The sequence below is a fragment of the Rhinoraja longicauda genome, chromosome 10 (assembly GCF_053455715.1).
Source record: "Rhinoraja longicauda isolate Sanriku21f chromosome 10, sRhiLon1.1, whole genome shotgun sequence".
NCBI classification, from domain to species: domain Eukaryota; kingdom Metazoa; phylum Chordata; class Chondrichthyes; order Rajiformes; family Arhynchobatidae; genus Rhinoraja; species Rhinoraja longicauda.
Window position 1 is genome coordinate 17,999,863 of NC_135962.1, and position 25,158 is coordinate 18,025,020.

Sequence of the window (25,158 nt, forward strand, 5' to 3'; positions counted from 1 at the left end):
ACGTCTAAAACTCCCTGAAAGTGGCAACAAAGTAAATAAAGTGTTAAAGAAGGCATATGGTATGCTTGCTTTCGTAGGATGCTGCGTTGAATATAAGAATCAATAAGTAATGATGCAGCTTTATACAAGTTTGCTTGGGCTGCCATGTGGAATGTTGCATCCATTTCTGGTTGCCCCTTTACAGGAAGGATGTGGGGGCTTTGAAAAGAATGCAGAGGAGGTTCACCAGAATGATGCCTGGACCACCAGGTGGCGCCGATAATGGCTGCCTCATCAACGGACTGTCTCGTCTTTTTCTTTCTTTGGTGTTTTTAGTTTGTTGTAAAATGTATGTTTATTGTACTTTTAGTTTTGAATTATGTGGAGGGTGGTGGGGGTGGGGGGGAAACTTTTTAAAATCTCTTTCCTCAAAGAAGATGCAACTTTTTTCTGTGTCGTAACCCAATCTGCATTGTGGCCTAACATCGTGGAGCTGGCGGCCTCTTGCTGGGGACCGACTTCGGGAGCTCCAACTGCGGGAGCCTGCGGACTTAACATCGTGAAGCTCCTGATGCTTTGGTTAGGGACCGACTTCAGGAGCTTCAAGCCGCAGGAGCTTCGACCGCCCCGATCGCAGGAGCTTCGACCGCCCCGATTGCAGGAGCTTCAATCGCCGGCTCCGGATGGTTCAACTCCCCCAACTGCGGGAGAAAAAGGAGGAAAAAAGATAAGACTTTAGTGCCTTCCATCACAGTGAAGAATGTGGAGGAGCTGCTGTGGTGGATGTTTATGTCAAATTTTGTGTAGTTGTGTATCTTGTTCCTTTTTTGGTATGACTGTATGGCAAATCAAATTCCTCGCATGTTGCAAAACATACTTGGCAAAAAAAAACCCCGATTATATTATGATATATATTATGATTAGAGGATCTTAGCTCCAAGGAGTGGTTGGACAGATATGGATTGTTTTCTCTGAAATGCCAGAGGTTGTGGGGAAACCTGATAGAAGTATAAAAAATTATGAGACTTTGATATGATAGGCAGTCAGGACCTATTTTCCAGGATGGAAAAATCAAATGCTAGATGGAATAGCTTTAAGATGAAGGGTGCCATGTTTAAAGGAGATGTGTGGGGCAAGTGTTTTTTTTACACAGAGGGCGGTGGTGCCTGGAATGTGCTGGCTAAGGCTGATACGATAGTGGTATTTAAGAGGCTTTTGAATAGGCATATGGATATGCAGGGAACGGAAGGATATGGATTATGGGCAGGCAGATAAGAGTTGGTCTTGGCATCATGTTTGTCAGACATTGTGGGTCAAAGAGCCTGTACTTGTGCTGTACTGGTCTATGTTGTCAGTAAATAAATCCTCCTTCTTGGTCAAACTAATTATTGTGAGACTGCAGTGATTTGAAAAGTTCTCAAAATATTGGCCCATATTTTGCTGAAAAATCAAAGATATAAATGACCTGAACAAATTCCCACTGAGATTCGCAACTTTATACGGGTAATGCATAGATTTAGTTTAATTTCATATGACTATAGATATTCCAACACAATATCAACAACAACAAAAAACAATATAATCTTCAGCCTAAAGAGTATAATATTTGCATGTCACATTTGCCTTTGGAAAAGACTTAAAAAAGAATTTAAACCAATAAAATATCAAACAGAAAGGAGTGTATGATAAAATAAGAATAAAAAGTGATTATATTATTTTTGTATATATGTTTTCTCAATTGTTTGCGATATTTCTAATGGAACTAACATACTGGGAGGACTTTGTCACTGCTCAGTTCAAGAGCACCTAGTTGGAAATGTTTAATACTTAGAAAACTAATGGTTGATTACCCTTTCAACGCAGTTAATAGAAGTATGATTGCAGTTTTAAAGAAAGCCTTTTGTTTGCGAACAACAAGTAGTAACAAGTAAAAAGACTATGAAAAAGAAAAAAATAATGGCAGTGATGTGTATTGACATTTTACACGTTGGTGTAGATTTTCTGTCAGACTTAATTTTGCCATTAATAACGAACAGATAAAACATCCAAAAACACTTTTGCACAATAAACGGTGGCTCAAAGAACTTTTACACTATGAAGGCAAAAAAATGTCACAAGAGATTTGACAAAATGCCTGATTTGCTCAATTTATATGGCAACATTATAAAAATACATGCCAAAATGTACATATATGCCTTCAACTCTTGATCTTAAAGTACAAACTTGGCACTTTTAACCATTTCCATGATGAAACTATTATATTTATCAATCTTACATTGTTACCTGTCCAATAATATTGCAATTTATTTTAAATTTGAAAGAAAATGGCTTTTAAATAGAATTATTATGTATTGTTTTGTTAAAAAAATATTCTTTGGTTATGGCAATTTAGTTTAAATATAGTGTACTTGCAACAGTTTCAAAGTATGTTTGAGCGACCATGCCAATAGGAGAACAATTACGAACAAGGCTGGGTAACTCAGTGATCTTCAAGCTCTATTTAATCTAAATTTGCATTTCTCATCCATTAGCAAGGTTTTGTGAATTTTGTATGGAAATTTGTGTTGCAGTTTCTGCTAAAGTGTGTGCAAAACTCTAAGTCATTCCAAAAATAATTTTCATTTGGGAAGATGCACATGGTTTCAGTAAATTAATAAAAATGGTATTCGGTTGACACTCTATAAAGATGAAATATATATTTACACTTGCAGAAACTAGCATCACCTATGTGATGTAGTTTAAGCACTGCCACCTCTTTGTAAATTAGGCACTACAATATTTTTTCTTGGTTTTGATAATAATCATTTCTTTTTTGCAAAAATATTGAATCTCTTCTCTTTGTCCTTTTTGCCAGGACTTGTTTCTTGGACAATCACAGAGGGGAGAGGGAGGGTATGTGTCCTGGCATCCTCCTGTTTTGCATTCTGTGGCTTGCTATGCTCTGCGATGGCGATGTTGAGATTGTGGATCCAGTTGTGCACCTCCTCCTGCAAGAGTGAAGGAGAGTTCCATTAATGCCCCGCACAACTTCACTATCTGGAAAAGTCCATGACCAACTTGCAGAATTTCGTCTGTGCCAGAGGTCGGATTTTTTGTTTGTTCTGGCCTATGTTTAGTTTCGTTTAGAGATACAATGCGGAAACAGGCCCTTCGGCCCACCGAGTCTGCACCAACCAGCGATTCCCCCCCGCACTAACACTTTCCTACACGCACAAGCGACAATTAAAAATTTTAATTAAGCCAATTAACCTATAAACCTGTACCTCTTTGGAGCGTGGGAGGAAACTGGAGCACCCAGGGAAAACCCATGTAGGTCACTGGGAGAATGTACAAACCCTCTGCAGACAGCACCCGTAATCAGGATTGAACCCAGGTTTCTGGCACTGTAGGGCAGTGCCTTGTGTTTCCCTCGTGACCTATTGAACAGTGACTAGGCTGGAGGAAACAGGACCTGTCCCCACAGACATTTGGACAGCTCACTGCTGTCAGATGCTTTAAAATGATTCAGATGATCAGGGCCTTTTAAAACAGTTTACAAAGATGACGATGGGGATTTAAAATGACAGGAAACTGGAAGGTCGGGGCCTTGTGGATTGAATGGAATCCTCCTGCAAAGTGGTCAGCCAATGTGCATTTGTTTTCTCTAATGTAGATATCACATTGTGAGCACTGAATGCTGCTCACTAAATGGAAGTATAATTGAATCAGTGGTTGGATCCCATTTACCTTGCACCCAAGCTGTAAAGGGAGCAGAGAAGATTTATAAGAATATTGCCAGGACTTGAGGACTGAGCTATAGAGAGTGGTTGAGCAGGCTAGGACTCTATTCCGTGGAGCGCAGGAGTATGAGGATGATCTTATAAGGAATAGACACACAGAGTCTCCTGCCAGGAGTAGAGGAATCTAGAACCAGGGGCAAAGTTTTAAGGTGAGGGGGGAAAGATTTAATAGGAACCCGAGGATTAACCTTTTCACACATAGGGTGGGGGTGTAGGGAATGAGCTGAGGAGGAGATGTGTAGGAAAGAACTGCAGATGCTGGTTTAAATCGAAGGTAGACACAAAATGCTGGAGTAACTCAACGGGTCAGGCAGCATCTCTGAAGAGAAGGAATGGGTGAAGTTTCGGGTCGAGACCCTTCTTCAGAGCTGATGAAAGTAGTTGAGGCAGCAGTATCGCAATGTTTAAGAAGCATTTGGACAGGTACATGGATAGGACGGGTTTAGAGGGATATGGGCCAAATGCAGGCAGGTGGGACAAATATAGATGGGACATGTTGGTTGGTGTGGGAAGGTTGGGCCGAAGGACCTGTTTCCACACTCTATGACTCAATGACTATGGTTTACTGGAGAAAAATACATTTATTAAAAAAATAATTTTATTTAAAAACTATTTAACCGACAACAAATGTGTGAAATTAATTTATAAGTAAAATAAAACAAGAAAACTTGCCCGCATTTAAAACTGGAGATCCAGCTGTCACCAGTATTTGACCCTTCAGATATGCAGCATTTCCCACCCCTCAGCTCAGTGCAATGGAGTTCTGCCCCTGGATGCAGGGCTGGATTCAGTGGAATGAAAGGTCAAGTGCTGGTGTACCCATCCTCCAGCCTGGTCTTCAATTCCACAGGCTTGGAATTCAGGAACACAGTGACCTGGGCATTGCCCATTCCAAATGGTCTCTAATGAAACTCCACATGGGTTAGAGCTTTCCACATTTTCTCATAGCACCACAGAGCTCGATGGCACATACCAGACTCTTCAGTCCACCATGTCTATGCTGTCCATCAAGTGGCCCTGTATCCTATCACATTTACCCACACTTGGCCCATAGATGACTAAGCCTTGGGGATACAATTACAATTTAGGGCAGAATTCCTGACTTCAACCAAATTCTGGGTTCAAAATTCATCCTCGGATCCCGTCTAAACCTCTTATTCCTCAAACCTACACTCTCCAACCTTAGATATCTCTACCGTGGGGAATAGTTTCTTCCTGTCTACCCTTCCTATGCTTCTCGTAGTTTTTTTACTATAACAATTGTCATTATATTCACCCACAATCTTTTCTGTATCAATGCCAGGACTGTAAAAGCGTGCACTAATCACGCACCAGATAAAACTTTGATTGCTTGACTTGTGCCCATTTGTAGAACAACTGGCAGTTGCCATGCTGTTCAGATCTGGCATGGAAGACAAGAAAGCCAGTCTGAGCTTTCTCGTAGAACGTGCCCAGAAATTAAACTGCTTATCTCTGTTTTTGTTCTGCACCATTTCAAATTAAAGCATTTTTCCATGGAGTGAAATGGAATAACTACCAGCTCTGGCTTATTTTGCTTCATCCTAAACATTAGGACAGGAAGTGGCGGCGCTGCGCAGCAGCTCACCTGCAGTCCGTTTGTCTTTTGTGTTTTGTTGTTGTTTTTTGTCTTAATTGTAGTGTTTAGATGTGATGTAGTGTTTTTTGTGGATGTGTACTGTGTGTGGGGGGGGGGGGGGGGGGGGACTGTAAACCTGTCTCTTCCGAACGGAGACTCGACCTTTTTTTCTGGGTCGTGTCTCCGTTCCTGCTGCGGCCTACCATCGGCCAAACACCTGGAGCTGGCGGCCTCCACCTGGGACCACCTGGGCACTGGTTCGCAGAGCCCGCGGACCTGACTTACCATCTGCGGAGCTGGCTGCCTTCGGAGGCACTGCGAGTGCAGCTGCAATTCGCCTTCGGAGGCTCCGGAGGCTTCGGCCGCGGGCCGTGGGTCGCATTGATATCGGGAGCTCGCAGCTCCCTGGGTGGGGGCCGACATTGGGAGCTCCGGCGGCAGCAGCGTCTTCGCCCGCCCCGAATCACGGGGCTTGGGTCGGCCCGTTGCAGACCTTGCACACCCCACCACCCAGATGCTCGCCTTCGTGAAGGCTGGAGTGCAGCTGCCAAGAACCACAGCAGCCAAGAATCCATCACGCATCCTGGCGACTGCGCAGGACTGGCAGCTTTCTGTAGACCTAGTGAAACAGCTGGTTCCTATGGCACATCGGCATGACTACCCTGAGGCCTGACATCCTCCTGGTCTCAGAGGCGACCAAAAACATCATCTTGTTGGAACTGGCAGTGCCGTGGGAGGACCGTCTGGAGGAGGCCCACGCGAGGAAGAAGACCAAGTACGAAGAGCTGGTCATGGACTGCCGTAAGCAGGGCTGGAAGGCAAGTTGTATGCCCATCGAGGTTGACTGCAGAGGCTTTGCAGGGCAATAGCTCCACAAGGCCTTGCGTGCACTGGGCAACACCGGAATGGAGAAAAGAGTCACCAAGAACACCACAGAGGCAGCGGAGAAAGCCTCGAGATGGCTCTGGATTAGCTGAGGAGGTCCATGGGGAGGAGCGAATGCAACCTGACCACAAGTCTTGGTCTGATCAACCACGGCTGGGTCCCCCATGCGAGGGTGTCTGATGCTGAAAGACCCGAAACACCCAATGACCTCAGGTTACATCACTGATGATGTGTTCAGGAGCACCACGAGATGTATTTTATCAATCAAAAGTACATGTGATAATATTAAACTAAATTAGTTTCTCATTAATCTCCAGAACATTTTCTAAATCAAAGATGCGACTTTTGTTGTTATAGTAACTGCCTCAACTACCTCTTCGGGTAGCTCGTTCTATTTACCCACCATCTTCTGAATGAGAAAACTGCCAATCAGATTCTTATTAAATCTTGCCCTTCTAATCTTGAACATATGTTCTCTTGTTTTCTTGTTCTAAATGTATCGTAGTGGAATATCAGGAATGGGGCAAGAAGTTTAAAGATCTCACCCAAGTGATCAAGATTTCTAAATGCACCTCAAATCCGATCAACTGTATTACTAGTCTCAAGTATGGCTGAATATATTCGATATACCCATCGCACTCTGTGTGGAAAAAGTTGTCCCTCAGGTTCCTGTTAAATCTTTTCCCTCTCTCCATAAACCTATGTCCTTTGGTACTTGATTCCCCTATTCTGGATACAATACTCAGTGGATTCATCCTATCTATTCCCGTCAAGATCTTATACATCCCTTTAAGATCTCCACTTAACTTTCTGCGTTCCAAGGAATAAAGTCTGCCCAACCCGGCCGACATCCTGGCAAATCTTCTCTGCACTCTTTCCAGCTTAATAGCATCCTTCCTGTAGCAGGATGACCAACAAATGAACACGATAGACCATATGTGGCCTCACCAATGTGTTGCCCAACAGTAACATATCATCCCAATTTCTATACTCGGTACCCTGACTGATGAAAGCCGATGTACTCACTCCTATCCAATCACACCTATTTTAGTGGTGCCTTCATGGAACCCAATGATTCAACGTTGATACGCTCATTATTGGAATAGTTAAAAACGGTCTAATAAATAAAAACTTATGAGGTCGCTCCAGTACCTGAATCATCTGTTGATCATCATTAGTGAAGGATTACTTTGATATCACCATTACCAAATAAATATTTTTATTGAATTGAATACTTGAGTATTAAAATTACTTACTTCATCTTTGCCGTGGAACAGGTACTCATTGCCATTGTTCAACCTGAAAGCAAGCCCAAAGATAACAAGTTTAAAACAGATGCTTGTCCCACGAATATGAGGACATTCGTGGAACATCATTAGCAAATACTCTATTTTTTAGACCCTTAGAATAGATCATTGGAAGGAGTATAAAGACTGTAACATACACTGGTGTTACATAATGTATGTAACTATTACAAGCTTTGCTGTCCTGGCATCCGGTTTCCTCACCTGCTTTAAAGCTTTGTAAATCCATCTTGTATAGGGTATACTCTATTTATAAAAGACTTGCGTATTACTGGCATCAGTTTCTTTCCATTGGAAAAAAAATCGCATAAAATGTGTGGATTTATAAGAAAGAGGGGTGACCTTTATATAGGTTCTCCTGTGGAGAACCAGAATACTTAATCCTCCCATTACTGACAAATACTTTGCACAGGGCAATGCTGCAGCACAAAGGAGGCCACCATAAATTTCCAGTTCTTTTTGGATTTCCAAATACAAGGCAATAGATCCATTGAACCTGTGGGCATCAGAGGACAGGAATAATCTCACAGCATGCATTCGAAACACATTAATCCGACCACTCCCCTAACAGCAGCCCCGGAGAACATGGATAGATGACGTTTGGGATCAGGACCCTTCTTCAGACTGATTGTAGGGGAGGGGAAAAGAAATCTGGAAGAGAGGAGAGGCAGAACAAAGCATGGCAGGTAATAGGTGAATACAGGCTAGTGGGGTTTCTGATAGGCAAATGTTTGGACAGAGGCTAGAGATGAAAAAACAGAAGGTTTTCCAAATACGAGGTAATGGATCCATTGAGCTAATGGATATCAGAGGAATGCAGTAATCTCCCAAAAACAAAAGGATTAAAGAGTTGAGGATAATGAAGCCAGAGGAATGTAGGCAGAGGGGAGAAATACGGTGGGGCACATGGGTGTGGGGTCAGGGGGAAAGGGAGGTGTGAGGGAGAAAAGGAGGGGGAGGGGGGGTTGCTAGTTGCTAAAATTGGAGAATTCAATGTTCATACCGTTGGGTTGTAAGCAGAAAATGGGCTGCTCTTCTTCCAGATTGTTTCTCATACTGTTTGGTGAATACTGTATATCCTATTAATATTCCCAAGCACATTCTGTGCTTTGTAGACTTTGTATCATCAACAGTTTGCAAATCAATTCCAGCCTTAACCATGAGAATGCTAAATATTCTGTCACAGGTTGAACGATTTGAAATTCCTGACCAGAACTGGAAAATTAGAGCAACCCTTTGAACAAGGATAGTCTTTGCGCTATTCAGCTTCAATATAACCAATAATCACCAGTAGATGAAAATTTATAAATAACTGCGGGTGCTGGAAATTTGAAATAAACGTAAAATTCTGGAGACATGTAGAAGCTTAGATAGCATCAGTTTGAAGACCTTGATATCTAACTTAGTGTTTCTGACCAAAAATGTTTACATGATTTCTCTTCCCACAAATGCGGCTTGGCCCACTGAGTGTTTCCAGCATTTTGTGTTTTTAATGAACATATCTGGCTGATTACATTTCCAAGTGTTACTTGCTTTTTATTTCCTGAAATGTTTGTGGTACATGTGCAAACATCTTCACCAGAAATGAAAATTCAAACAATTAACTGGAAAATCAAGCACTCCATAAAGACTAAATAGGTTTGAAATTATTAGTCGAAAGCTGCTACTTGAATGATATATTCTGGATAAATATCATCGATACAGCGATTATCACGTTTAACCTACAAAGTTTCATATTTATATCTGAGCTTTCGCAGCCTCAGGATACCTCTGCAGGATACTCCAAAGTAACTTACAACCAATAAAGTACTTTTGAAGTGTGGGTACAAATGGAAGTTGAAAATATGGTACCTAATATGTACATAGCAAGTACCACCCACAGGAATCCATTAATGTATATATGCACTGATATGGTTGGGGGATGAATACTGTCTTCAACACCAGGGACAATACTCTTATTTGAATGAGCTCCATAAAGTCTTTTACATGCACCTTGGGCACCAGGCAGCTCCCTCGTTATTAATCATACGAATGATGCCTCTTCCAACTTAAACGCATTAGATTTCACGTGCTTAAATCTCTGTTGTGGGATTTGTACCCACAATCTTGAGGTTTGAAGATTAGAAACGAAACCTTGTCTGACACAGATAAAGTAGCGGTGATACATACTCTGTAGAAAAGTATTTTGTGCTGAAAACAGGATGTACCTCGATTATCAATTCAGATCAGAAAGCTGCAAAGACAAAGTTCAGTACACAAAGTGTTTGCTCCATGCCAAATATTGCAGCCCTTTTTCGAGTATGGGAGAACATTATTTGTAACAGTCAGAGGTGGAGGTGCTGGGGCAAGTTTGTTTGAATTTTTGCAGTCTGCTTTTAGTAATCCAAAAGTCACAGTATTAGATTTGGTGTTTAAAATAAAATTTGCAGTTTAGCTTTTATCGGAACTTCCAGATCACTCAAGTTGGCTCATGTATAACCAATTATATTACTATTTTTGATGATGCCCTTTAGGCTACATCCATATATTACTGGCACGTAAGTATATATGAATATTCTGGTTTGGGACTTTTTGTTTTCATCATTTCACACTGACATTGTACGTGTGGTTATTATTAGGTGCTGCAGAATATTTCCATTTGGAAATTTGGTTTTCATGATTTAATGTTATTTTAATAATTTAAAATTATTTTAGCTACCATTCTATAACAAATGATCAATAGCAAACCTTTCATTGAGCAACCACTCACCGCAGTTTAAACACGTGTTTCTTCTTCTTGTAATCAGCAGCCACTTCACAAATGGCGTTTTTCAGATTCAGTGGATCATCTCCATGGTATGTTACACCTGCACTGCAATTCTTCATATCCTTGTAGAAGCAAAATTCACCATTCTTCAGGGCACAATATAAGGTGATCCATGACCTGTTTGAATACAATGCATTAATATATCAATAATTTCACTGCTAATGACATCCCATTTTATTTTTCGACCATTCTTCTAATTACTTGAAAACCTTCAAACTGGTAACTTGCTGAATACAAGGTGATCTTTTTGCTCAACCTTAGAAAGGCTACCCAGAACTTGCTCCTCACTGATTCCAATTAACTTGATTTTTCTTCTTTTCAGAGGATCAATCAGATGTCCTCGTTATCTTGACCTAAACCATAGACCCGAGAACCAACATTCATTCTGGCATCAAAATGGTTCAATCCACAAAACAATCATCCAAAAAATGTTTGAAGGAAGTGTCTCTTCCATTTATTATTTAGCCCACTGAATACCAAATTACCTCTGTGCTAGTCAAGAGTCAAGAGTGTTTTATTGTCATGTGTCCCAGATAGAACAATGAAATTCTTACTTGCTGCAGCACAACAGAATATGTAAATAATATGATAAACGAGAAAAAAAAGTTCAGTGTGTATATATGCACATACTCACAAGTACACACACACACATATATATATCCACACACACACACACATATATATATATATATATATATATATATATACACACACACACACACACACACATACTCATAAAACAAACAATAGTAGTGCAATAATAATAATAATAATAATATTAACAATGTCCATTGTTCAGAGCTTATTTGAGGTTGTAGTGTTTAATAGCTTGATGGCTGTAGTATGTATTCATGCTAGGTATAATTTTAATGGGTTTCTAAAGCTGTATTACAATTCACTCAAAAAGGGCATTCTTTATCGGATGCCATATCATGACAATGGATGCAAATTACTGGATATGGATTTAGATTATCTTCTCATGTTATCTTTCCAGCAGGTTGCTGAGTTGTCTGAAAGAATGGAAACCACTGACCCAATAATTTCACTGCTAATGATATCCCATTTTACTTTTCTACCATTTGAACTCTGGTCCAAAATACTGGAACCATTTTTTATGTTTTACTTGCACCCTGACTGTTATCAGGAGCATAAACAATGTGTCACTTAATCTTCCTAGCTTTGACGGTTCAGAGAGACAAAAAATAGTTGAGGAAGGTAATTGAATCGGAAGGCGATAAAGATCTTTCAAAATGTTTCCACATTGGAAGATTTGACTGAGGTAATGCTGTGAAAGAGGAACAAAACTAAACTAAACAGAATGAATGTTGGGTTTATAGTTTAACTCAAGATAACAAGGACATCTGTTGTTCCCCAGAAAAGAAAAAATCAAATGGGTTGGAATTAGTGAGGAGCAAATAGTAGGTAGAAGCTTAAGGCTTCTGTCTTTCCAAGGTTGGGCCAAAAGATCACCTATATTCAGCAGTTTACCAGCTTGGTTTTTCAAGTAATCTGGAAAAATGGCAGAAAAGTAAAATTGGATATCATCAGCAGTGACATTATTCAGTGAGAACATTTACGACATTTTAAATCAAATATATTTTCTATCAAAGTGAGCTTTGTTTGGAGAATGTAATAGTGTTCAACTTTGAAATTCAAGTGTTGAGCTTATCCAGGGTGAGATGCAAAGCAGTCTTTGATACTTTGGGGGAAGATTAATGTTATATTAAATGATGAAATAGGCAACAAGTTTTTAAATAATTTATTTTTGACACATCACACAGAATAAATATTTTCTGTGTGCATTTAAAGAATATCCTTTGAAGGATATCCTTAAAAGCACTGTACATGTGTTACCTAGCTATCCCTGTAGCTTCTCTGAATTAATCTATGGCTAAAACGTGGGCAGGTTAGGGTTATGTGAGATTGTCCACATTCAGTTCACACAAGTTACGTATAACTGGAAGAAGTAAAAGATCTAAACAGTATGTCAACTCGGATCACAAAAGTTAAAAAAACTTTTTCACAAAGCCTGAAAAAGTCACCTGTTTGATGCCTTCTTGTTATGTCCTTCCAGTTCATGTTTACGTCCCAGATATCCTCCCACTTGGACAATATCTTCCATTGAGGTAAAACTGGGAAGGGTAGATGAAATTCTGGGCTTTTGAATTTCCACTGCTGGTAATATCAAAGGTGGAAGCTTGGAAACCCTCTCATGAGGCTTCTCTTCAAACTCTGATTTTTCTTCACTCTCTAATGCTTTATCTTCTGGGCTGTCAGTACCATTTACCATGGTGGACAGATCTTCCGATGTAGTTATCTATGGGTGGTTGCAGATAACAGAGACTAAAACATTGAGCATTATGACTTTTATTGTTTTTGAATTAACTCAATAACAGATTAGTGATCAAATGCAATCATCCACGCTATCAATTATCCGTCAAGCAAATATTCCAGAATTGTGTACTTTCACAATTAGCTTTAATTTTACCAAGGTGCATGCCAAGTAGAAAATATAAAATAATCCCCACTCCATTGACTATTGATATGATTGTTAATATATTAGAGTGAAATTAGTTTGTTTACTACTTTAACAGTACTTTTGTTTGGTTGTTTGAAATGAGAATGTTTTTATTAAAAAGGAAGAATATATTGTGCTCTTGGAGGGTAATTGTGAATAAGAAAACTACATTTAGTAAGTTGCCCTCTAAAATTTCCCATGATCTTCTTTCCCTTTTGATCTTCCTGTCTCATGTATTTCTCAATGGCTCTATGTTACACTATTACACACATCAGGTTAAATTAGCAGAAAGGAGCATCCACTTAATAACACTTACTGTTAATTTTATCTCTGTCGCCCCCACACCTGCTGACACACCACTCAATCTTGCAACTTCAGAAAGGACTGAAGTTCATTTCCTTGACTCCAGTAGGGCAGGAGAGGTTCATTTACATAGTGTGGCTAATTTTAATCAGCTATGCGGCTGCAATCGTAAACAGCCAATGCAGAAATAACAGTTGGCGATATTAGCAAATACTTAATAAATTGCCTCACATCAGCATGGGCTTTTAAAATTTATGGAAGCTTATATTTGTGCTAAAATAACACAGAAGGCAAACATACTGGAGTTTATTTGTAAATATCATTTTACGGTAATCTCCAAGCTATTTATTAATTTTGAGTATTTGTTGCGAAGCTCACAAATTTTCATAAGATGGAAAATTTTAAAAAAACATTCTTGTCAGTGCTACTAAAAGGTGAGTGGAAAAGTTCTTGGTAACAGACCTCTCAGATAATAAAATAAAATTGTTTGGGAGTTTTTAATGCCAGTTTGGAGAACTGAATATTATCAAAATCTCAAAGCCAGATTATTTTGTGGACAAAATATGCAAAAGTGATACTTCTCCTTGTTTCTTATGTTGAATCACCAATTTTGGAAGTAACTTGGTCCAAATCTTTGCTTTTTTTTCCCAGGCGTTTTTGTTGCTCCTAATACAAATGCTTACTGCATTTTTTTCAGCCTGCATTATTTCACAGGAACCTGTTAGTTCATGGGACACATAACGGGTCCACTTAGCAGTTCAGTTCAGTTCACCACTGATTTACTGCCTTATACCAAAGTACGGTACCTGTTGACAGATGCCGGTAGGTGTGGTCTGTTGAACTAAACTGAAAACAAAGCTCTCTTCAGTGTTCTTTAATTAAGGGCTGAGGTTTTTTTTTTTTAAACGCATCTGTTTAAAAATGTTTTCCTTACAAGATATTTGTCTGTGGCAGCATTGTCCAAGTTTGGGGTTCACAATTGATTGTTGCAACTAGATTGTTGCATCAAGTTGTTTTGTTTTATGTTTTCCATCCCTTTTAAACCTTTAAGGAATCATTGAGTAGCAAGAGTTGGCACTTTAAAATCTGTCATTGCACATTACAAGTTCTGATTGATCATTCCCAGTATTCCAGTTAGACATCTTACTGCCTGATTTAATTCCATGGTGGAGTAAAGGGAGGACGCAAATCCCTTCATGACTGTTACTGGAAGAACAGCATAGATGAAAATGCCCCTTGAAATGAGTAGCAGGTTCAATACTTTGGACATAGGGGATGCATGAAAGGTACGGGCCAGTAAGAGGTAGAGATTCTGATGGAAGAGCAGAACACAAGGATACTTGTGTAAATGCATGGTGGTACACTCTCAAGATATAATACCTGGCTCGAACCAACAGGGAATGTAGATGGAAACAATAAATAATATAAGATAAATAAGCACAGTGCAAGGAAAGATCAGATAATAATGGAAAAGTGGAGCCTCTTTTTAAATAATCACATCAATAAAAAGTTTAACAGATAATATTAATTCAGGTTAAAAAATGGAAAACCGATAATAACTCAAAGTAGATTAAGCTAAACTCCATTGCATCTATTTTCACAAAACAGAATAACTTCAACATTAGAGCAGAGGAGGAAAGAGTAAAGATAAAAATAAATTAAAGGGAGGCCTTAAATTGGTTGGTTTCACTCAAAGTTAACGTGACCCTGACCAGATGGTATACATCCAGGCCACTGAAGAAAGCTCAACTCGAGCTGCAAAGGCCTGTGACAGAAACCTTTCAACCCTCATGAATCTGTCAGAGAAGAACAGGGCTGCAACAGTAGGCCAATCAAATGAATGTCAGTGGTGGAAAAACTCCTGGTGACTCTTATTGAGGACCAAATTAATTATCACTTGGGAGATGCATTGATTAAGAAGGGACAGTATGGATTTTTATATGCTATGGGAGCAGAATTAGGCCATTCAGCCCCTCAAGTCTACTCCGCCATCCAATCATGGATGATCTATCTTTCCCTCTCAACCCCATTCTCCTGCCTTCTCCCCATAACCCCTGACACCCTTACTAATCAAGAATCTGTCGATCTTTGCCTTAAAAATATCCATAGAATTGGCCTCCTCAGCCTTCTGTGGTATGTGGTAAGATGTGATATGAATAAACAAATGCTGCAATAAGATCCCATGGAGACATTTTAAAGGCAATTTTGAAGAGGACTAATTGGCAGCATTGGGTGGGGGGGGAAGCACTAGAACACAGAACAATATTTGGAAAGACCTTTCAAAGAGATGGCACATGCACAATGCATATGCTGTTGTCTATGATTTTATGAGACTATTCATTCACAGAATATTTAACTGCTTAAGTACTTAATTACAAAATCACCAACGGAAAAGGCAATTCATAAGTTATAGGAGCAGAATTAGTCCATTCAGCCCATTAGGTCTACCCACCATTCAATCATGGCTGTACTAACTTTCCCTCTCAACCCCATTCTCCTGCCTTCTCCCAACAACCCCTGACACTCTAATTAATCAAGAATCCATCAATCTCCGCCTTAAAAATATCCATTGACATGGCCTCCACAGCCATCTGTGCAATGAATTCCACAGAGTCACCACCCTCTAACCTAAAGAAATTCCTCCTCATCTCCTTTTATTCTGAGGCTCTGGCTTCTGATCCTCGACTCTCCCACTAGTGGAAACATCCTCTCCACATCTACTCAATCCAGTCCTTTCACGATTTGGTAAGTTTCAATGAGATCCCCCATTTAGAATATAAAATGTATCCCTATGCTGGAGCTGAAACCTTTGCATCAGAGAGATAACCGAGATAACATTCCAAGATCTGTGACAAATCAAAAAAAGTCAGCAGGAACATGAAATCTGAAGTAAAAACAGAAAATGCTGCAAACATTCGGCAGGTTAGGCAGCTTCTGTGGAAAGAGAAACACTTATTTTCATGTCAAAGACCTTTGTTTCTTTCAACAGATGCTGCCTGACCTACTGAGTGTTTTTAACATGATTTATTTTTGTTTCAAGGGCTGTGAGTTACGCAAGTACTTTTCCATTTCTTTTGAAAATTCTCTTGAGAAGATAGGAGAATGTTTGTGTGCAAGATGTGAATATTAAACTTCTGTTTCCATTCATGAAACTTGGCTGCATTTTCTATCTTTTGGCAATAACACATTTGCTTTTTAAAAAAAAAAAGAAAAATTCATTGCCAGGCATAGGATCTAGAAGGTTCAGTAGATTATTGTTGCAGATAGGTTTAACAGTGTAAAGGATGGAAATGGGAAGGTTACTTTTAACTAGATTGATGACACTGAGGTGTCATAGACATTTGCTTTGGACATCTGTGATCTTGGAATTGAATGTTCAAGAGAATGTCTTAAACTGACTTGTTTACCAGATACATGTTAATCAATGGCCAAACGAGGAGAAATCGAAAAGATCAAGTTAAACATAAAAAAAGAACGCTAATAAGTCCAAAAAAGGGTCCCAACCTGAAACGTCACCTATACATGTCATCCAGAGATCCTGCCTGACCTGCTGGGTTACTCCAGCCCTTTGCTTTTTTTGGGGTAAACAAGCATCTTCTGTGTCTTCACTAATATGTTATTACTTCCAGTTTAATTCAATTGGTAACCCACTTGCCTTGAGGCCACTAGTTTTGGACTTGATTACAGGGTCTTTGTGGTTATTTGAGTGCTCTGGTTAGCAAGTTCTACATTGCTGGAGGATCAACACCGAGGGTGTGTGCTGCTCTTGACAGATAATCATGCTATCTATATTAGTAGTATTAAGGGAATTATATATGTTAAAGGGCCAATAATGGAAGAATGCTGCAGTCAGATGGGCAGTGCAGAGGGAGGGTTGCACTGGCAGCAGTTTGAGAGAATGTCTCATTATTCAAGGAGAAGAAATGAGAGGGTGTCGGGCATGTCAGTGGGGGTGTCCTAGGGGAATGCTGAAATATATAGGAAATGTTAAAAAATATTTATGGCAGGCAGCAAATCTACTCTTTCCAGCATTTTCTGTTTTATTTCAAATTTCCAACAGCTACTGTTGAGTGGTGAGTCTGTGGAATTCTCTGCCGCAGAAGGTAGTTGAGGCCAGTTAATTGGCTATATTTAAGAGGGAGTTAGATGTGGCCCTTATGGCTAAAGGGATCAGGGGGTATGGAGAGAAGGCAGGTACAGGTTACTGAGCTGGATGATCAGCCATGATCATATTGAATGGCGGTGCAGGCTCGAAGGGCCGAATGGCCTACTCCTGCACCTATTTTCTATGTTTCTATGTTTCTATGTTTTGTTTTTACACTAAAGAAGGGCATTTTTTAAAATCTGAGAGGCAGGAGAAAGGAGCACTTTTTTATGTTTAAAAAAAACAAAACTGCAACAAGTAAAAACTGAAGGAATGAGATTCATTAGTTCTGAAAGAATTTTCAGTCCCAGAGCGACGGGTTGGCATTTATTAAGAGTTAACTGATCTTTGAAAGAAGAAACAGAGGATCACTATTATCAGTGAGTTCAGTCAACAACCAGTGCATCTAGAACTACACCACACAATTGTTTGCAATGGTTGTGCAACAAATGGAGTGCAGTCGGATATCATAGTCGATGTTAGCATAATGCCCTTTGCCTCTGCACTCAAAGGTTGCTGCCTGATTAGTATATCAACAGGACTTATTAGATATTGGGCATAATTGTTTTTTATTACACTAAATCATGGCCAAACTGATCCAGGTGTCAGGCGTTATGGGGAGAAGGCAGGAGAATGGGATTGAGAGCGGACCTATAGATCAGCCATGATTGAATGATGGAGTAGACTTGATAGGCCGAATGGCCCAAGTCTGCTTCTGTAACTTATGAACTTATGATCCCCCAAAAAGATTATGAATATAACCGTAAACTTGTGCACGCCATCACAAGCATGGTGTCCACCCAAAAAGGCAGTTTGTCACAAAATGCATAGGTCGCAATGGGAACATTTTGAATTTATTGCATCTCCTGGCACCATGTTGGCAGAAGGATGGCAGTTCTTAAAGCGACACTCCGAAAGACAGCCAGACGGCAGCACCACACAGGGAGAAGAGGGAAACTGGAGAGCACCAAGGTTTTCTGAGAAAGACACTGAATATGATAGATTTCAGAAGGGAAAAAGATTAAGTGGTGCCACAAGAAAAATTATGACATCACTAGATATGTCATGGTGACCTTTGCAGCACTTGTTATTTAATGCATTAAATAGTGATTCATATTTAATGCTGTCAGTTACATGAAGAGCCAGACAGGCATGCACCTTTCAGATGGCCATCTCTACCACATTGCGATAGATATCTGATCACAAACCCCCAGGCAATGATCAAGTAAATAAGCTTTGCATTCTTGTCCATTGATTCAGACACTCTCAGTTTTAAGAAGGAGATTACTGGGTGGGGATGGGTTGCTTTCTAAGATGCGGCATCTCCTCATGCTCATGGGCACTCATTAAATTAATTCCTTGTAATTAAGTTATCTTAAAACACTTTGCTAGCTCGAACTAACAGTGAATACTTTGGATGGCTTGTTGCGATGCTGCCTTGTGATGTGCTCACGGAGTAAGCCATGTGGCATCCAAATGTAAAACTCATCAGGATGTGCTTCTTGTCTTTTGTGTTGCCAAAGGCAGTCATTTTATAGATCCAGGATGCCCAGTTTACGTCAGGCAAATGTTTGTTGCACTTTATAATGCCAGATATCACTGATGTTCTGAAGCAGGGTCTCGAACTTAACCATTCTCAGTTCCTTTCCCCCTCACACAAGCTACTTGACCCGTTGAGTTCTTCCAGTATATTGCCTGCTGCTCCAGATTCCAGTGTCTGGAGTCTCTTGTGTCTCCAACAGATATCATTTGATGCTGGGAAAATCACTGAATGTTCATTACAGATCTAGAACAGATATGCCCTTCAATTTCACCTGGAAGTTATCCTGCTAGTATTTACTCCAGATTACATTGATTTTGGATTGTATAACACTAGAAAAAAATCCAATGTAATCTAATTTGCAAGAAAACGGGTGCCATTATCCTGACCATTATTTTCACACTAGTATATCGCACAGTATTTAGCATAAAACACGTGGGACTTTTTATTGAACAGGTAAGACAATCCTCCAAGAAATCTAATATTCTTAAGCTTCAAGCATTCTCAGATTTCCGATAAAAATACCACATCAAAGCATTGGAAGAGAAAGCACACCAACACCTCTACGTCCATAGAATGCTTAGGAGGTTTGGCATGTCCTCAACAACCCTGACCAACTTCCACAGATGCCCCGTCAAAAGCATTTTACCGGGATGCACCACAGCAATGGTTTCAGAACAGCTCCATCCAAGACTGCAAGAAATTGTAGAGTCGTGTACTTAGCCCAGACCATCGCACAAACCAATCTCCCTTCCATTGACTCCACACCAGCATAATCAAGGACCAGTCACTCCCTCTTCTCCTCTCTCCCATCAGACAAAAGGTACATAAGTTTGAAACCACACACATCCAGATTCAGGGACAGTTTCTTCCCAGCTGTTATAAGGCAACTGAACTGTCCTCTCACCAACGAGAGACCAGTCCTGATCTCCCATCTACTTCATTGGAGACCTTTAAACTATCTATAATCTGACTATACTGGACTTTATCTTGCACTATACATTATTCCCTTTATCTGAACACTATGAATGGCTTGGTTGTAATTATGTATAGTCTTTTCCCTGACAGGATAGTATGCAATAAAAAAGCTTTTCACTGTACCTTGGAACACGTGAAAATAACAATAAACTAAACTAATAAAACAGATACAGAGAATTTCTGATGGCAGATCATTTAGCTGAAATGCAGCTCTGCTTCTCATTCCAGTGATGGTGCTGGTGAGTATTTCCAGCATTCCCTGATTTATTTCAGATTTACCATTTCACTTCATCAGTTCCAATGTCCTATTTTTTTCTCGGATAAAAAATGGTCAAAGAATAATTACAAACATCCAATCATTAATACAAACTATAAAGCCTGTTCAAATAAATATCAATAAAAAATTGACAATTCACAGATATATAAGCAAAACAATTGTTGTACTGCGATGTCTTCATTTCGAGTATCCTTCTTAATCTCTGCATTTTTACCATGCCCCAACTCCTTGTCTCTGAAACGTTGGAGGTTGTGCGGAGACCTGACAGAGGTATATACATTTATAAGAGCCATAGATAGAGTAGACAGTCAGAACCATTTTCCCAGAATGGAAAAATCAAATACTAGAGGGCATAGCTTTAAGTTGAGAAGGGCAAAGTTTAAAGGAGATGTGCATGGCAACTTTTTTTTTGCATAGAGGGCCGTGAGTGCCTGGAACACGTTGCTAGGATTTGTGATTGAGGCAGATGTGATAGTGGCATTTAAAAGGCTTTTGGATAGGCATTTGGATATACAGGAATGGAAGGATATGGATTGTGCACAGATAGATAAGAGATGGTCTTGACATCATGTTTGGCACAGATATTGTGGGCCAAAGGTCCCATTATTGTGCAGTACTGTTCTAAGTTCTATCTCCTTTTTTTCTGTGATTCTTGTGTCTAAATTTTCCAAGTTTTCACACATTTGATTTACTATTTTTAAGTCTGTCTCTGTTCAATAGTCTAAATTAAAGGGAAAACAGAATTATAATGGAAAAATTAAGGCAGTCATAATCAACAAGCCATTGTCTACTTTCCACGTACAAATCCAGTCTGAGAACCACCGCCACAATAGAGAATCCACAGCCAAACACAGTATACTGTTGCAAAGTGAGTTAAATGACAAGTATCCTAACTGGATTTCTATGGCTGTGATGAGAACTTGGAATCTCGCAAACTTTACATCCTGCAAAGAATATAAATGTAAATAGCTTTCAATTATGAGAACAAATTTCCACAAACAAAGTCTGAGAATGGCAGGACATTAGAAGGCTTGACCAAGGCTTTAATGGAAAGCATCTGCTGAAAACAGGAAGCATAAAAAATGAGGGGATACGTTCAGCCAAATGGCTCACATCCCAAATAAACAAACAAATGGAAGACAGAACACAATCCAGTACAAAATTATTAGTGTAGTGTAGAACATGCCAAACATTTGACAGAAACATAAAGTCCATTATGTATGCCACATTTTCACTCCTGTTTTTTAAGTTTGAGGGAAGACTTATACTGCACTGCAACATTTACTTCAGGTTGCCTCATACAAAATATCCTGCAATTATCTCAATAAAACATCTGTTTCTTTCCTCGTGCTGATAATGGTGCAGTTTTGTAGTTCTTCGATGCCTTTGCATCAACAACATGTTTTCTCTCCAGCAGAAACTTTGTGATTTATTCCTCTCCTTTCTGAGCACCAAAGGTGCACTACCACCAAGCCCAGCTATTTTCTCCAGTCTTGGACGAGACTTTCCGCTGTTCCCTGAAAGCTCCATATACCCTTGTTTTCCGAGCAAACAACTCAAAACCTGTAACAGGATTTACCAAGAGAAAGAAATAACAGGGGTAGGCAAGGGAAAGAATGATGTAAAAGATTAAATGCAGGGACACTAAATCACAGATACAGTAGGAGTTGGCCATTCATCCTATCATGACCATACTAACACATCAGCAAGCCACACACTCTCACCCTCTCCTCTTTGCCCTGCAAATTCTTTCTTTTAAGTCTTTAGACTTGAGACATTAGAAGTACAGCACGGAAACAAATCCTTCGGCCCACCGAGTCCGCGCCAACCAGCGATCATCCCTTACACTAGCACCATCCTTCACACCGGGGAAAATTTATAATTTCACCGAAGCCAATTAACCCACAAACCTGTACGTCTTTGGGGCGTGAAACCCAAGCAGTCACAGGGAGAATGTACAAACTCCGTATGGACTGCAACCACAGTCAGATCGAACCCGGGTGTCTGGCGCTGTAAGGCAGCAACTCTACCACTCTGTTAAACAGTTCCCCTTTGAAAGCTGCCATTGAATCTGTATCCACCATTAGGAATGGAAGTACATTCTAGGAGCAAACCACCAGATGAGTATTTTTCTCTCATGTCCTTTAACAATCACCTCCATTCTAGTTCATGATCCCTCAACCAATGGGAAGAGTGTCTCTCAATCTACTCTCTCCACACACTTCACTATTTAAAACTTCTGCAAGGCCTTTGATAAGATTGTGCATGGTAGAATCTCTTCCATCTCTGTCTTAAATATATCCACTGACTTTGCCTCCACAGCCTTCTATGCAAAGAATTCCACAAATCCACCACCCTCCGACTAAAGAAATTCCTCCTCATCTCCTTCCTAAAGAACCTCCTTTAATTCTGAGGCTATGATTTCTAGTCCTAGACTCTACCACTAGTGGAAACATCATGTGCTCTGTGCTTGAGCAAGTAACGAATTGAATGAACAAGTTGGAAGCATATGTCGAGAAGTGTTCGTATAAAGACTTTGTAAGATGCTTGAACCTGTATTTCCAGATCATGAACAAATGTTGCCACTGCTCCAAACAAAAGAGTGGGACAAAGACCAGATAACTGTTCCTGCAGGGTTTTCCTCTATTCTTCAGGCAATATCGAAAAACATCAAATCAAGATATAGGGGATCAATAAAGAATTTACACCTTTGAGTTTGATTTATCTTCAGTTTTCACCTGATGCCCTTTAACTAAAACATATTTGTATTAAAGTTATTTTTTTATCATCGCCATTTTTCCTTTATTTTTATGCTTTGGACTAAGATCCCCCCGGAAGGAAGCTTGGCAGCGTAAGAGGACATTAACTTGAATACTTTGTCCAAGTAAATTCCAGGTTTGTTTCTTCCCACCCAAATCCACTTCAAAGTCATGAAATATGGAAATTATCATAGAATGCAGTAAACTCGATGAACTCTGGAACCAAAATTAGCAGCAAACTATATCAGACCATTGCTGCACATTGAATTACAATTTCAGAATAAACTGGCAACAGAAATAAAATCTTTCATCCTCAGTAGACAAATACATTACATTATTGAGCTTCCCTTTAACTTTTCCTTCCAACTACTGCTGTTTCTCTGTCCCTTCCGTCCCAAAATCAATTCCAAATTCCTTGCAGGGACAAAATAAAATTTAAAAAAGATAAAAATTCACATTCATTCTGAAATATTTTCCCTGTATATTAAATCTAATTAATGGCATACTCATGCACCTACCGTATAATTCAAATAGAGCAGTACCTCCACTTTTATGAGAATATTCCATTAATTCACCAAGGATAAGATGGCAAAGTACAAATTTTAATCAGATAGTACTATTGTGGATGGAATATAATTTTGAAGGGTACTTTATCACGCTGGGAACATTAAAAATAAAATCGGTTTTATCAATATTCAATGTGTTTCCATCTGGAGATGCAAATTGCATGTAATTAGCATTTCTTAACTGAGGAAAAAAAAATTGGCTAATTTCTCCTGAAGACAAGATAACTTACTTTTCCCCCATTACTGTGAAGAAATGTACTCCGATGTTATACACAGTACAAGCTACACACACAGTAAACTGTCTTTTATCTTACATTAACATCTGTAGATTATCATTTACAAAGATGTACCAAGAATCACAATTTTTTCTTTTACTTAGAACATAGTTGCATTATATCACTTGTTGTTCATTCTCTTTTAAACATTGAAACTTGCAGTTCACTGCATTATTGCAACTTGAGTATTGCATGCCAGCTGCACGGAGAAGATTTGTCTTTAAACCTGTTACCATCTGCTTATCTGTTCAGATAACCTCTAAGTGAACACTTGATCTTTACCAAGTGTTCACCTAAAACATCCCCTCCACAAAGACTTCCCCAACATGCAAATTAAACCATTTCTCGTTAGATCTCCAAATAGCTGATCACTCGGCTCCGCGAATAGTGGATCCCTATTCAGACACTACAACAATCGTATTTTTAAAGTAGTTCCCTGCATTATTTATTAGTCAAGGTGGCTTACATTGCAATCAACACAAGATAATATTCCTTCCCCAATGACTGGCAGTGCAGTCAATCTTACATCCAACATGACCAATGCCATAAATCAGTCTATTACACTGTATAGCAAGGAACTGCAGATGCTGGTTTACACCGAAGATAGACACAAAATGCTGAAGTAACTCAGCGGAATAGGATGCATCTCTGGATAGAAGGAATGAGTGACATTTTGGGACGAGACCCGTCCCGAAACGTCACTCATTCCTTCTATCCAGAGATGCTGCCTGTAAATTTTGTGTCTATCACATGCAGAGGTACTACCCTTATGGAATGAGCGCTTAAGTGGCAGTGATTTAATGTGATGTGGCTACTGAACACAGCAGCTGTGAGTGTGTGTACAGCTTCAGATTATTAAGAGGCTTCAAGAGGCTCTGAATTCAAGATGCCTCATGTTTTTCTGTGGAGAAATAAAGATTTAGTTATTTGCCTGATCCTGTAGATGAGATATGTCAGTCAAAACTATTATTTCTGTGCCTTAAGTAGCTGCATGGCAACAGTGCCTTATCTCAACTTCTTCTTCTTTCGTGTCCATCATCTATGTTTCAAATGTAACTCACTTCATAGGTTACATTTCATGTTAGTTAAACTTTAGTTGACAACTTCACTCATATTGAATACTTACCAGGTTTGCTGCAGATATGTACTTCTTTCAACTTCAGTCACCTCTTCTTACTCAAATGCAAGGTGCTTCAACATGTCTTCATCTGGGCATGTGACAGTTTTAAACAGCATAGGGTTTAACCTAGACTTGTGGCCTTCTTTGCTGAGTGCTGAAGACCAGTGGTCATTAGGGTTGCTGCTGCAGCTTATTGTCCTATTAATCTGTGGATTATAGTTGGTTGAGGGCTGTGCTGAATGTTGAACTTCCTGGCCAACACCAAAATTAACACCACTGAGATGGTGCAAAGATGTTTCATGACCATTTTTGAACCATGGATTGGAAT

At 39.6% G+C, this 25,158-nt stretch overlaps 1 protein-coding gene across 5 annotated transcripts in view; it reads right to left on the reverse strand.

Moving 5' to 3' along the window:
* Positions 1 to 1,465: 1,465 nt before the first annotated feature.
* LOC144597241 (spectrin beta chain, non-erythrocytic 1-like) overlaps positions 1,466 to 25,158 on the reverse strand; it is a 173,348-nt gene continuing 149,655 nt past the window's right edge. For all 5 annotated transcript variants that reach the window (XM_078406303.1, XM_078406304.1, XM_078406302.1 and 2 more), the window contains 4 exons: positions 12,393 to 12,667; positions 10,294 to 10,467; positions 7,497 to 7,539; positions 1,466 to 2,966 (listed from right to left, as the gene is read on the reverse strand). In XM_078406303.1, coding sequence (XP_078262429.1) covers positions 2,781 to 2,966; positions 7,497 to 7,539; positions 10,294 to 10,467; positions 12,393 to 12,667 — 678 coding nt within the window. In that variant the 3' untranslated portion in view covers positions 1,466 to 2,780. The remainder of the gene's footprint in view (positions 2,967 to 7,496; positions 7,540 to 10,293; positions 10,468 to 12,392; positions 12,668 to 25,158) is intronic.